We start from the raw sequence: 14,550 nt of genomic DNA on the forward strand, positions 1-14,550 counted from the left end.
ACCAGAAACAGGTATGAGATCGCTATCACTAAGCCCACCAGACTTCATTTAAATAAACAATACTTGTTATAATACATATTTTCACTTGTAAACCATTAAATTATGTGTAGTGATTATTGGAAAAGTGGAAAGACAAACCAAGATGGCTATTCATAGTTTTGTTTGTGTCTGTCGGCTTTGAATGAAGTGCATTTTATATAAAATTACTGTTTAAATACATGGGGTCTGGTGGGTTTAGCGATAGCAATTTTGAGGATGTTTTTTATGTTAAAAAAAGATCTTACTTTTTAAAAGAAAGATGGACCTTTGAAGGAATCCTTTCCACAGTGCTGTCAGACACGTGGAACAATAATTTGAGCATGTCAGTGGAAAAACAAGCACCGTGTGGACGTAAAACTAAGGTGCGCAATTTCCCAATAACGTACATTGTAGCTTGTTTCGCTGACTGCTGACTGCAGCGATCTTGCTTAAAGGTGCTCTAAGCGATGTTGGGTGATGTCACTTCTTGTTGACGTTCGAAGTATTGTCAAACAAAACAAGGCTAGTTTGCCCCTCTCTCCTACTCATCCCGTCCGTGTTCTAACCCCCCAACCCCCACCCCCAAATCCTTCCGATGGCTGGAACACTGTTATGTTTCGTGGTGCAGGTTGGCACAGTTTGTTTTTGTTGCCGTTTGTGGAGCCTGGGCTGTCTACAGAGACCACGTTTTTTTACAGTGTGTTCAGGGGACAGGCTGTTAGCGGATAGTGAGGAGATGTTTGCTGTATGTGACAAAAACTGTTGTAGCCTAAAAAACGTGTGACATCGCTTAGAGCACCTTTAATACTGGACCAATGTCCAAGATTGTTGTTCCAGTCAGTCACTCAGACACAAAAACAGGAAAATAGGGTCCAGGTTTAAAAAAACAAAAAACAAAAACAAATTAATAATCCTTTAAATAATTTGAAAACATTAAAAAGGACAGTAGACGTTACAGATATTCCTCCAAATAATTGTGAGGTCTTACCATTATGGCAGCTGTACATCCACACACGATGGCCATCATATCGACATCTGCATTTCATGATATTATTGGTGTAGTCTGACTCAGGTACCTCATAGTTTGGATTAATTACTATCTGTGAGAGGGAGAACATGTACAAGTCAGGGATTGCTGTGAGAGGCCACTAATGGCTGCATTTCACTCTTTATTTAGAGAAAAAAATAACGAAAGCGCATGGGAAACATTACCTGGAAAATGTAATCTCCAGGTTTGATATCAGTTATATCGACCCACTGGCAGTCAATGTCATGCCTGTAGGTATCCCAGCAGCCCACAGTGATGCCTTGATCTCCAAAGTTAGCACATTCATATCTCTTTTCAATACCTGCAATTAAGACATTTCAAAATGAAAAAATGCTGGCAAATAAACCCTCTGATAAGCATTTATAAAATGTTATAGCTGCATTAATTATTATTTTTTTGGCCACTTGGGGGCAGTGGAACAAGCTGTAAACACAACATTGACATATTATCATCTAATGAAGATGTTATCACGACAATGTTAGTGAACAGTTGCTCATTTACACACCCTAAAGACAAAGAGCAGCATTAGCATTTATTTGTTATCGTGTTTCAGAATAACTGATGAGTTAGATTTGCACAATATGACCCAAAATCTAAATCACGATTAATTGCACATTTAACGATAAATGAACGATAATTAATCACGTTGTTCTAAATCATCTTTTCTGAAGCCAAAATGTTTCCAGATGACGGACACTGTTTTTTTTGGGCACAAGTTGCTCAGCTGACTTGGACTCGGTGTTTGAGTTATCCTCCATTATGCTTTCCATGCAGCTAACTTGCGAAGTCATGTGACTACACACGCGGTAGAATGTTTTAAAGGAGAAAGTAGGCCTATCAAAAGGAATAAATTCAGAATTTTGATGTTGATACATTTTCGATTAATCGTCCAGCTCTATGATGAGTTTAAGTCCAATATTCACTCTCCTTTCAGGTCTGTTTTACTCTGGATCAACTGAAGTACATTTCCAGGATAATTGCCTGACATCTGGCATGTTGCTGTCAAAATCCCTTCCCTTCGGTAAACAAACTTCGAGCTAGACGCTGAAAATGGCATGTTTTGAAAAATAATTGGATCGTGCAACATGGCAAACCTGTTTGGTTCTTTCAGGGAATGATTTAAAGATTTACAAAGGATTTGTTTACGGCATTTACTATCCAACTGGGACATTTTAGGACTGATTTGTGGGATTGCTAGCTCACGTTACTGTATTGTGAACAGTTTACTTAATTTAATATGGCATTTTCTTTTGCGGGGTGCATTCAACGTTTTAGTGGAATTGAAGTTCCTTCCTGAGACCATTTTGCAGAGGAGCTGTTACTTGGTCCGGAGCTTAGCGCCGCCCAAGACGATTGCGATTGGTTTAAAGAAATGCAAACAACCCAGAGTGTTATTTCTCCTATTCTGGAATGTGTCGAGTAGCCAGAACTTAGTCGGCAGCGCTGTGGAGATAGGTAGTGATGTTACCCGTGAACCCTCTGCTTCGAGGCATGTACCGAAAACATGAACCAATTTGGAATGAAGCTTTGTATCGGAGCTTGATTCGTTTGGAGATAATCACGTGACCAGTGACGTCCGAAGCTTCGTTTCACACACACCCACGTCACTGCTTCGAAGTTCAATTCAAAAGCTGCGCGAACAGCGCGACACGGGGCTGGGGTTGTTGCAGTAGAGAGTCAACAGAGTCAGGAGAGTTAGTTAATAGAGAGATTATTATAGCCAGTAAGAAAGTGTATAGCCAATAGAAAGTTCATAGCGAGTAGCCTAGTTTATAGTGAGTAGAGAGTTTATAAAAGAGAGTTTAGAGTGCCTTGCACATGCCTATCTCACCTATTTGGCTGAGGAGACAATGTTGCTCTAGGCTACATAGACTTAATCACAGAAATGAGTGTGCAATGTGCAATGTGTTCTTCATTCATTTCCCTCCCAAATTGATGTATTTGTTTTCAAACACAAGACAGTTCACAACCAAAATCCTAACTTTATAGTTCTTTTTTTTGGCGGAGAAGGCAATTACATTTTTATTTATGCAAGGTCCCACATATAGGCTTAGTTATTTCTGTCATTATTTATTTATCAATGAATTCATACTCAAAATGTGTTCATCTTCAACTCTAAAGTAGAGTTTAGATTCTCTGCCCAAGCCCGAGCACGCCAGACTTTCGGGCCGGGCTGTTATTTTCCGCCACTATCCTGGGCCGAGCCGGGCCAGGCCGGGCCCTTGATCAAGCTTTTGTGTTTTTTACTAGGCCTATAGCCTAATTGGGTGGGGAGAAAGCTATGTTATAATCAGAAATAGGAGAATTACCTTTGAGCAAGTTTGGAGGAAAGTCGGAGGTATGGAACCATTTTAAACAAGTCGTGGGCAGTGACAATATGTGTCGGCTTTGTTGAATGCATTAAGTGCGGCACGCTGTCACCTACAACAGCAAATAAAACGGGGACTTGGATGATGAACAGACACATGAAGCAGGCTTGCCGTGGCAGAAAAGATGATAGTCAGCCTTCAACGTCCTCTTACTTCTCCAAGCGTGAGGGCGAGGCAAGCCCTCACAGAGAAATACGTTGAGTTTTTTTTTTTTAAGTTTCTTCATTCAGATCCATTTGCGATCCGTTCCATTCTGAATAAACAAACAGCGCAGTTTACATGCTTCGTCCTTGTTGCATTATTCATTAAGATCATTTTAAACAGATTTCAGATTTTCAGTTCAAACAACTCTGAATTGTATGAGAACGTCAGACGTATTAAAAAAGTGTCGGGTTAAAATCGGGCTCATGATTCCAGTTAATGTGTCGGGCCTTGCTTGGACACAACGCGCACGGGCTCGGGTTGGGTCGGGCTTACTCTAAAGACATTCATGGCTAATAACTGTGAAACAGGTTGACACAATGCTATCCCTAACTTCACCACCAGATGTCCTCAAAGAGTTCTGAAGCTTCGAGTAGTGAACCTTTTTTCGATACAATTGGCTTGAAAGCTTCACTGCTTCAGAAAGCTTCAGTTCGCCATCACTAGAGATAGGTCTAGCAATGACAGAGACTAGCTCAGTTTTGTTCTCCGCCAATATCTGAAAGAAATACCTGACTCTTAAGCTACCTAATGCTCCAATTTACCTTTACGCCGCCTTCAGACTGGCAGTTGAAATCTGCTCCGATACGGCTTTGAAACGACTGGAAGTCATTCATTTCCTAGGGATTTTCGCAGACCGCATGCAAATGGGTCCGAACCAGGTCCGAAAGAGTGCGGTGCTAAAAAATTGTGTCAGTTGGTCATCCGTATGCGTTAAAAAAATTTAACTCTTGCAAAAGGCTACGGACGGTTCCTATCCAACGGAAGTTAGCGTTGCTATGGTACTGATAAACAAACCTGCTAATGCTAATTGGTTAGCTAGCAACAGACATCGAACTAGTGACATTATACCGCTATATCACATTTAACCGATGTGACATGTCAACGTCCTGGGCAACTTTTCTCCACGCAGCAGCCTTTCTATTTATATCTGTATAAGAGAGGTCATAGAGAATCGGACATTCAGACACTTATCAGTCGTTCTAGTCTCTCTGCCATTTTTGTGAATCGCTTCCGAAGCTTTTCAACGGTGTAGTACGACGTCCGCTGGAGGCGTATTGCGTATTAAGCAGCTGATTTCAAATGCCAGTGTGAAGGCGGCGTTAGAGTTAGGTAAACAAAGTAGAGCATTAGCAGCTGTCTGTCTGCGGTTTGGTGCTGGGCAGGTAGTGTATAGTGGGTTTATCAGAACTGCTGAAAAACAGCTGCCTGAAACGAGGTTGAGGAGAGCAGTAAGAGTGAACCAAAACAGTAAAGTCATAAAACCAAAATAGCCGAAAGATGCTAGAAACATCTCTAGATCTGAGGGGAACTGCAGACTAGGGAGATACAGTGATTCTCTGTGTGTTTGTGACTACAAGTGACCCCTTTTACATTATAGTCATATCCATTGTAAAACTAAAAATATTGATTGTTACAGCTTAAAAACACATTATTGGCTATGTGAAAAAGGATTGTTTCTGCCACATTTTTGAAAAGTCAAAGTTTATTCACATCGTGAAATCAAAGTAGGAATACTTTTTTGGTGCTCACCTTCATCACACTCTGAGTCCTCCAGGCAAAAACTTGCTTTGTGTCCTTCTGCCACTTTGGTTCCATTGAGGGAGAACAGGTCATATAGGGTAAACACCTCCATGCTGTGATAATGCCTACACACACAGACAGAAATGTATTTTTAAAAGTCAGGTACAAAATGTCAAGTACAAGAATGGCACTTTTTGTTGTCTATTGTAGCTCTAGCCTGCTGACGAAAGAGCACCAAGAAAAAAAGACATTCAAAAAAGAAAATTGCAAATTGGCATCTGCAATGTAAAACATTTCTTGTAAATGGTTCGATTTTGGCCTGATAAGCTCCGTCAAGTTCTGCCACTCAAAAGTGCCAAAGGTTTGACATGTGGAAAGCTGGTAGCTGTGGGAAGCTGCCAACATTGAACTGTTCCTCCAGCCAACACAGGAACCACACAAATGTGGGACTTTTTGTATAGTAGCTTAATTTTACAGCACAGGGGCAATTACAGGGCAGAACAACATATGGAAGGGTAAAACTGCTCCGGAAACATGATAGGGGAAGAGTCATATTATAGTCTGTACTTCTTTGAATTAGGTCTAATTTGAGATGTTATTTCTGAATCATTCAAATGTCCTATTCTACTATGAGGTTTACAAAAGAATTGCTTGTAAATTTATAATTAACTTGCGATTTATGTTCCTGGAATATAAACTGGTTACAACTGCTTCTACAAATTATATTGTATGATAAATGTCACATGCATTTCAGTAGGCACGTTGTTCTGTAAAAAAAGGTTGCACTATTGTGTCCTTAAATATCTTAACATTTTCCTATCACTGAAATTTTCTTGTGAGGGTTAAAAAAGATTTGAAACAGCACAGACGTCATCGTGGGACATTACAACTTTCCACGTGCCATCCTGAATTTCTTTGAGCTGGTCTAGCAGTTTATTAAATAAGGAAACCCCTCAACATTCTGGGAAATATACACATTCCTTTCTGCAAGGTATGTAAGAAGATCATTCAATGTTTGTGTGTTACAGAGCTGGAGCAGGGAAGTGATTAGCTTAGCATAAAAAGCTAAAAGAAAAAAGATAGCATAAAGACTGAAAGCAAGGAGAAATGGCTAGCCTGGCTAGTTAATACTACTACTACTACTACTACTACTACTACTACTACTACTAATAATAATAATCATAACAATAATTATTATAATAACAATTATTATAATTATTAGTATTATTATAATAATACATTTAAAAAGCACTTTTAAAAAAAGTACTCAAAGGCACTTTACAATAACACCAGTACATTAAGTACATTAAAAGCAAGTGAAACAATCAACCAGCAAATAACAGCAGTTGAAATGTAATATTATTAGAGGGGGAAGGATGTTTTGATAAGTGATCTTTGAATGTGTCCAGGTCAGTACAGTCATGGATGTGTATGGGTAGTTCCAGAAGGAGGGGGCTGCGATGGTGACCCTAGGTTCGGTGCTTGGTCCTAAGTGATGTGGAGAGGTGGATTCTGTCGGAGGAGCGGAGGTTAGGGGGGGGTAGATTGTGACAGTGGAGCAGGTATGTGAGGTAGGAAGGAGTCTGCTCATGGAGGGCTTTGTGGATGAGGAGGAGGACTTTAAACTGGATGCGTTGGAAAACAGGGAGCCAGCGGAGATTCGGGAGCTGGTGTGGGTAAGGAAGCTGGCAGAAGAGTTTTGGATGTATTTAGGGCTTTTGCAGATGAACCACAGAGAATGCTATTGCAGTAGTCGATTCTGGATGCAATGAATGCATTGATGAGAGTTGGTCAAAAAAGTGCCTCGGAACACACCGAAGCGACGCCGACTTGAGCGTACGTTCTGCACGTGCGCGAGACGTAATACGTCTCCATAACAGCATGCGGCGCTAATCTGTATTGTCGGCCAAAAAATTAAACCCGGCAGCTGATTGGACGAACGCGTCACGTGGGTCTGGCTTCTCCCGAATTTCAAAGCCAGACCATAATGGCGGCTCGTTCGGAATACAATCTCGTATTTTACGAAAATAGTTCACCAAAACTTGTTTCTGAAACATTTTAAGCGAGAAATAGGCCATGCAGTTGCTGAATCTGTCTTCATTTTAGATCAACGTCAGTTTAAAAGATTTATGTAAAATTTTGAGAGGCGTTCGTCACGTCATTTCCAGTAATTGGTCAGAGTCAGAATTCTGACTTTAAACTCGGAAAACTCAAATACATTTTTCACATAAACTAAACCTAAACCTCTTCTGTAGATTTGGCTCTGGTGTCCAGTAAATTAAAAAAAGATTGCTACTGTGAAATTATCATATGGTGAAATCTGGGATAAAAGCCAAGGACATATAAAAGAACCCTTGTACTCTGTGACACTAACCTGTGGCAGTCGTGCCACACCCAGGAGTGTCTGCCAGCTTTGGGCCGGAAGTCAGACTGGCCGTTGTTGTGGATCTGGGAGGAGAAGCGCAACAGGCGGCGGTAGGAGTTGGCTGGCACCTGGTTGGCGGTTGAGGACAGACATTCCTCCTCGTGCGCACATTGCAGCATGAACATAGGCCTGTCTTCCATGTAGGTGGTCTGCTCCACCACCTGAGGGTTCAACACCAGGTCAGGAGCCGCTGTGCACAGGAGGATGAAGGAGAAACCACAGAGAAGCAGACAGAGACAACACATATTTAGAAACATATGGCCCTGTCATTGCTACAAAAAAAAACAGCCAGAAAAGCTCTGGCACATAAAGTAAATGAGCCCTCTTGTGTTTCAGAAAGGGACATTGGTGTTTTGGTTATGCAAACTTTTCAGTGAGGCAGAGCTTCTCCAGAAGCAGAAATAATTTAATTAGTTGAATTAAAACTCAATGAGAAGAGCAAATGTGGACTCATTTCAATTTTATTTATAGTGTCAAATCCACTAAACTATCATAACATATCTCAGGACACTTTACAAATAGACCACACTCTATAATTTACAGAGACCCAACAATTCCCTCCAAGAGCATGCATTTGGTGTGACAGCAGCGAGGAAAAACTTCTTTTTAGCAGGCAGAAACCTGACCTCTCAAAAGCATGAATGTGGGTATCTTACTCTCAGAGCAGGAGACTCCGGCGGCGTTGCGTCCTCCTCCTTTAGCGCAGCTGAGGTGGGCTCCGTGGTGCAGGCAGTGGGACAGAGACATCTCAGTACCAGAGCAGCGAACGCCACTCATCACCACATTGTCGGCACTCACCTCTCCTGGCCAATACCAAGTCTCCTGTTAAGAAAACAGGACCCATGGTTTACAGCTGACATTACCAGGTATTATACATCTTGTAGATGAAAATTATGAACATCTGTAAAGTAACTAGTAACTAGGCTATTTGTGAAATAATTGTACATGTAGTGAGTAAGAAATGAAGAAAATGCCTCTGAATGTAGTGGAGCAGAAGTACGAAGCTAGGTTTATTGTAGCCTCTTCAAACATCTGTATAATTCTTCACATACAGACCACAGGGAATCAAACAGCCTTAAATACAGTATGTGGTCAGAGAGGGAGACGACTCTCTCCAGTATTTTGAAGTTGGACTGCAGTAAGTAACTAAATATTTTAAATGCTAGCTAGTAGTATTACATATTGCACCTTTATAGCAGAAAATGGAAATACAAGTACAAAACGTACAAGTGCCTCAAAACTGTACTTAAGTACACTACTTCAGTAAGTTATTTTCCACCACTGTTCGCAAATAGTACCTCACAAATATTCTATTTCACTGGTATGGCTCTAACTGAAGAGCAGTGGTGGTATTCAGATACTTAGAGATTCAGATATTTAAGTAAAAGTACTAATACCACACTGTAAAAATACTTTGTTACAAGTAAAATTCCTACATTGAAAATATTATATAAGTAAAAGTAAGTTAGTATCATCAGGAAATTGTACTTAAACTATTAGAAGTAAAAGTACTTAATGCAGAAAAATCCTCACATTTTAGAAACCAGAAATGATTTCTAGTGTTTTATTGTCTAATCATTTCAGCTGTGGGCCGGGACTCGATTAAAAAAATGTATCTAATTAATTAGAGGCTTTGTAATTAATTAATCGAAATTAATCGCATTTTAATTGCATAAATATTTGACCTGAGAACAGTGAGAAGTAATTTTTTTCACATGGATTTTTAGTATACCATTGAATAATGACTGAATACATAAGCTTAAGCAACAAAATAGTTTATTTTTGTTCAACTAAGTCCAGCAGACCAGTGCAATTTTTGCCATTAAGTGTAGCAATAGCATATTTAGAAATATAGTACATTTCAGAAATTCAGGTAGCCTATAGGTAGGTAGACCTTCTGTAAACCATTTTATTTAAGTAAAACACAATACTTTACATAACACAGAACATTGGAAACCCTGAACTTCCTTTTCATTTTCATAAAGCTGCTGGACTCTTTTTATCACTGTCTTTCTGCATGGCAGCTCGTATGTTGTGTCAGACGACGCAATCTGTAGGCCGTTGGTTATTTTTTCAGACGTGGACTTAGTTACCCTGGTCCTTAAACCAGTCATCTGGTGGAGTGTGGGTTGGGTGTGGGTCCTTGTACTCGGAGTCGGGCTAACGTCCACGCTAGCTGCTAAATGTTTTGTGTTGAGGTGATACTTGAGGCTCGATGTGCTGCGGTGATATGCAAATTCCTTGTTGCATAGCTTGCACACAACCATGCTCTAATCGACGCTTCCATCCGTTCGTTTTTATAAAAAAATTTCCCATCCACGGGGCCAACCAAAGCGGTCTCGTTAGCTTCTTCGTTCATGTTCACTGTGGTTTGTTGTTGTCTGAAGTCATGAACGCTAGTTGGTGCTCCAGTATAATTGGTCCGCCGAAACTCATCCAGTGAGAAACGTCCCGCGGTGCAAAAATAAGTGTGATTAAAATGCGTAAAAAACTGTTTAACGTGTTATTTTTTGTGTAATTCATTAATTAACGCGTTAAAGTCTGTAATTAGTTAATCTTAATTAACGCGTTAAAGTCCCGGCTCTAATATACATATATATATATATATATATATATATATATATATATATATATATATATATATATATATATATATATATATATATATATATATATATATATACACACACACATACATACACACACACAATAAAACATCGTATTTTATAAACTACATATGTTTAATGTATAAAAGGTAACTTTTCTGAAACCTCCTGCTTAAAACCCAAAAAGTCAGAAGGATATCTCAATTTGTAAAGTAACTAGTAACTAAAGCTGTCAGATGAATGCAGTGGAGTAAAAATTACAATATTTCCATCTGAAATGTAGTGGAGTGTTAGTAGAAAGTGGCATTAAAAGAAAAGACTCATGTAAAGTACAAGTACCTTTTGAACCAGTACTTGAGTAAATGTACTTAGTTACATTCCACCACTGCTGAAGAGTATTAGAAGGTCCATATTCTGCTTTAAATAATTAATACTAATGGAAAAAAGATTTCAAGAAACTGGATAATTGCAGAAATGTGAGATAGCGACAGCTGAAAAACAATCCATATCACTTGATCAAAGAACTGTCTCATACCAAGACAAGCTCACTGTATTCCCCTAAATATTCAACTCTGATGATGCCCAGCAACCTCTTGGCCCTTTTTTGAGGATATCAATGGACATGTTCACAGTAACATCATATTCTGTTGTGAAGACAGGTGCTTCTCTACATTGACCACTAGAGAGCACCCTATCCTTTAATATCATCATGGATGGGCAATTACTGTATATTGTATTCATATATAATGGTATTGCTTTTCTTGAACTGCCAAATAAGGCCTGTGCAACTCATGTACCTATGACTGGAATATATGAGTGATGGTACTGCCAGAAAAAGGAAATGAGCCTAACATAATACCGTAATGTACCCCTACTGCAACAGACAGTGCTTCTCACTTCTGCCTTAAGGTAAACCTGACTTCCTATAATCGTACAGAAACCATCACTATACAATTTCCACTCATAAAACTCTGCTCTTTATTCCATCGCTCTGCAAACACTTTCAAAGCTGTTATATGAAAATTAAATGTGAAGCACAATGACAAATCAGGGTTAAACTGGGACTTCCTGCGGAAGATCCTGATATAGATTTGTAATGTAATTGATAATAGATTTGTAATATTTGTAATCCTCATATATATTTGTAATGTCCAGGTTTGATTAGTTAGACTGGAAGAATATTAAACACACAAACAGACTGAACAAACTGATCAGGAAGTCTGGCTCCGTTATTGGCTGCAAATAGAACACTTTTGAAGCTGTGGTGGAGAGGAGGTCACTGAACAAATTATTATCTATCATGGATAACCCCGACCACCCTCTACACCCCCCACCGGTCCAACAGGAGCACCTTCTCTAAGAGGCTCCGACAGTTTCGATGTCGCACGGACCGCTACAGGAAATCATTCCTACCACAGGCAATTAAACTTTTCTACACTTCAGCACTGAGTGTTAGATGAGACCCATAGACATCACACCTGCACTAAATGCACCTTGCACACAGAGGTGTCAAGTAACAAAGTACAAATACTTTGTTACCTTACTTAAGTATACATTTTGGGTACCTATACTTTGCTGGAGTAATTATTTTACAGCAGACTTTTTACTTCTACTCCTTACATTTTCATGCAATTATCTGTACTTTCTACTCCTTGTCTAGCCTTGTTACTCCTATTTCAGTTCGGCTTGTTTTCATTCCGGTTTATCATCGTTCAATATAACACACACACAAAAAAAAAACCTATCCAGATAAATCGCGCCATCGGAGAGAGTGAATTTGATTGTTGTTGGATGAGAAATATAGACATATACCATTCCGACACCCTATTGGTTTGTACGCGATCCATCGCACCTGCACAGACTCGGTGCTAATACGGCACCGGTGCCTTAATGACCGTTATCTACCGGACCGAATAGCAACGTGGATTTCGGTGCCACGTAAATGCCTGCGCTTCTCTCTGATGCTCCGAAAACGGATATTAGAGGCAACTGAAACAAGGCCGCACGGGACACTGGTTAACATTATACTCGGCAGCAGGTAACATTAGCATACCGTTAGCTAGCAGCTGGAGTAAACACGGTTAAAATGCTGACAGCTAAACGGTGTAAAAGTGTGTCTGTATTTCACTGGAGAGGATTGTAACACCAGATTGTAGCTGCCATTGTCTTAAAAACACAGAAAAGATGGGTCACCTTTTTCAGCCCTTCTGAGTTTGCAGGTATGATTTTAATATAACATTAGAGTCATTATGGCCTATCTGTCTATCTATCTATCTATCTAACACAATATACAACATGTGTGTTAGTTTTCTTCTTAAACATTTCAGATATTTACTTTAAAGGTTGTAACATTTGAACTGAAGGAAGAAAAATCCTGTTATTTTTACAACAAACCCAAACCCTCCTGGCTGCTGCGTCTCGTACCTGGAATGCGTTGCTGGCGAAGCCCAGGCCCAGCTGTCTGCAGACCACCATGGCCTCCATGGTTCCCCAGCTTTCACTGCACACCGTCCCCCACACCAGGGAACCATTCCTCTCCACCAGCACCTCCACACGGCCCTCATGGGGGTTACGACCTCCACTCAGACGCAGCTATGGGCACGAAAAACACAACAAAGGCACTGACTTAAAGGCTACGTGCATCAATGATGTTTGACAGGATATTCGGTAATAGTAACAAGTTACTGCAAAGTAACAAACCCAGCATACATGACAACATATTCTGTTATTCTGACAACATAAGAAACACTACGAGGATGTGCAAAATAAATGCAGTAAAGAATGCAGAAAAAGTAGCAATGAGAAACTTTGAAATGATCGCTACTAATGCAGGACGTATAATATCATCATTTAAAATAGGAAAACAAAATAGGAGTCACATACTTCGCCCGCTCAAGATAGCTGTATAGGAGAAGAAGGACCTTGTGTTTCCTCCAAGCCTACTTAACAATGCAGGTTTTAGTCATTACTTTAGTGAACTGTTGATGTAAGAAGCTTTTGCAACTCAGGCATGGCCGTATCTAGCATTGAGGACACCAAGGTCCGGACCTGGCCGAAGATATCAATGGCAAAAAAAAAGGAGACTGTCCTCCCCCGAAAAACACCTACATAAGTTGTTTGTTCATGCAGCAATTAAGACTTATATTTACGATTATAGTGGCCGTAGTTGTTATGATGGCTCAAACAAACAGGACTTTCACCAAAGAGTACTGTACAGTACCATTGTTGATACAGTTACTTTGAAAAAGTAACTTAGTTACTTTACAGATTACTTGATTTTAAAAGTAGTTTAGTTACTTTACGGATTACTTGATTTTAAAAGTAACGAAGTTAGATTACAAGTTACTTTATTAGTTACATGCAGCAGCAGCTGCCGACAACACCCCCACAGCCTCAACATAAAAATGACAACCGGTTTACTGTGAGGCAGCTCGGCATTGCCAGTAGTAGGGATCTGGTTTATTATGGCACAAAAGAGAGCGAGTCAACCGTGTTTAAGGGCAGCATTTCCGCTACAACATAGGCCTACTGCCCGACCAACTTCTTCAACTCTCCCCCACTTACTGGTTTTGCACCAAAGTCCACCTTTTGCTGTTTGGGTGGTGGGGGACCTCCTGCTCTCTGCTTCGCACCACCTGCTGGGACTTGCTCTGTAAGTTTGGCTGCAGAGCTGGGACTCCTAATGTTTCTTCAAATTTGACGTAGTCGCCACCAGCACAGAGTGTACAGCGAACCTTAATATTGCCGTCTTTAGCTGACACAAACTCTAAATAGTGACTGTATTTCAAGCTAGAAAACGCGCATCTCTCTCCTCCCTCCATTGTTGTTTACTTTTGTATCACTGCGTGGTACACGTGAACTGTCCACATGCTGAAAACGTGACTTGTCGCATACGTGACTTCACTCCCCGAGATGCAAGAAGAAAGCAAAAATATATATTTTTACTAAGGAAAATGACAAATAGGCACAGTGACTTGGATAAGTAACTTTAATCTGATTACTGGTTTGGAAATAGTAACGCGTTAGATTACTCTTTACTGAAAAAAGTGCTCAGATTAGATTAACGTGGCATCACTGTACAGTACTGTTTGAAATAAAGTAAACAGCAAGTTTTTTTTATTTTACGGAACAAACAGAGCTACTTCTGCGTCACACGTGTAACCGGAAGTGAAGTACCGTCTGATTTCATACCCAAACCACAATCTTTTTCTAAACTTAACTGATTAGTGTTTGTGCCTAAACCTAACCAAACTGTGATTGTTTCACAATGTTAATGACATGTTTTAAAAGTTATGCTTGCCCTTTTAGATAAGGTCGTATTTTTGGCCACCGCTAGGGGCGCTAATTTATGAAACGCTC

The 14,550-nt window shown here is 40.0% G+C and overlaps 1 protein-coding gene across 1 annotated transcript in view; it reads right to left on the reverse strand.

Moving 5' to 3' along the window:
* The window catches only part of loxl2b (lysyl oxidase-like 2b), a 52,517-nt gene that overhangs the window by 3,288 nt on the left and 34,679 nt on the right, over window positions 1-14,550 (reverse strand). Inside the window, exons 8-13 of the mRNA XM_028577509.1 lie at window positions 12,616-12,783; window positions 8,242-8,407; window positions 7,535-7,775; window positions 5,170-5,285; window positions 1,231-1,367; window positions 1,007-1,118 (exon numbers count right to left, since the gene is read on the reverse strand). Of these exons, the coding sequence (XP_028433310.1) occupies window positions 1,007-1,118; window positions 1,231-1,367; window positions 5,170-5,285; window positions 7,535-7,775; window positions 8,242-8,407; window positions 12,616-12,783 (940 nt within the window). The remainder of the gene's footprint in view (window positions 1-1,006; window positions 1,119-1,230; window positions 1,368-5,169; window positions 5,286-7,534; window positions 7,776-8,241; window positions 8,408-12,615; window positions 12,784-14,550) is intronic.

This window comes from Perca flavescens, chromosome 5 (genome assembly GCF_004354835.1).
Source record: "Perca flavescens isolate YP-PL-M2 chromosome 5, PFLA_1.0, whole genome shotgun sequence".
NCBI lineage: Eukaryota > Metazoa > Chordata > Actinopteri > Perciformes > Percidae > Perca > Perca flavescens.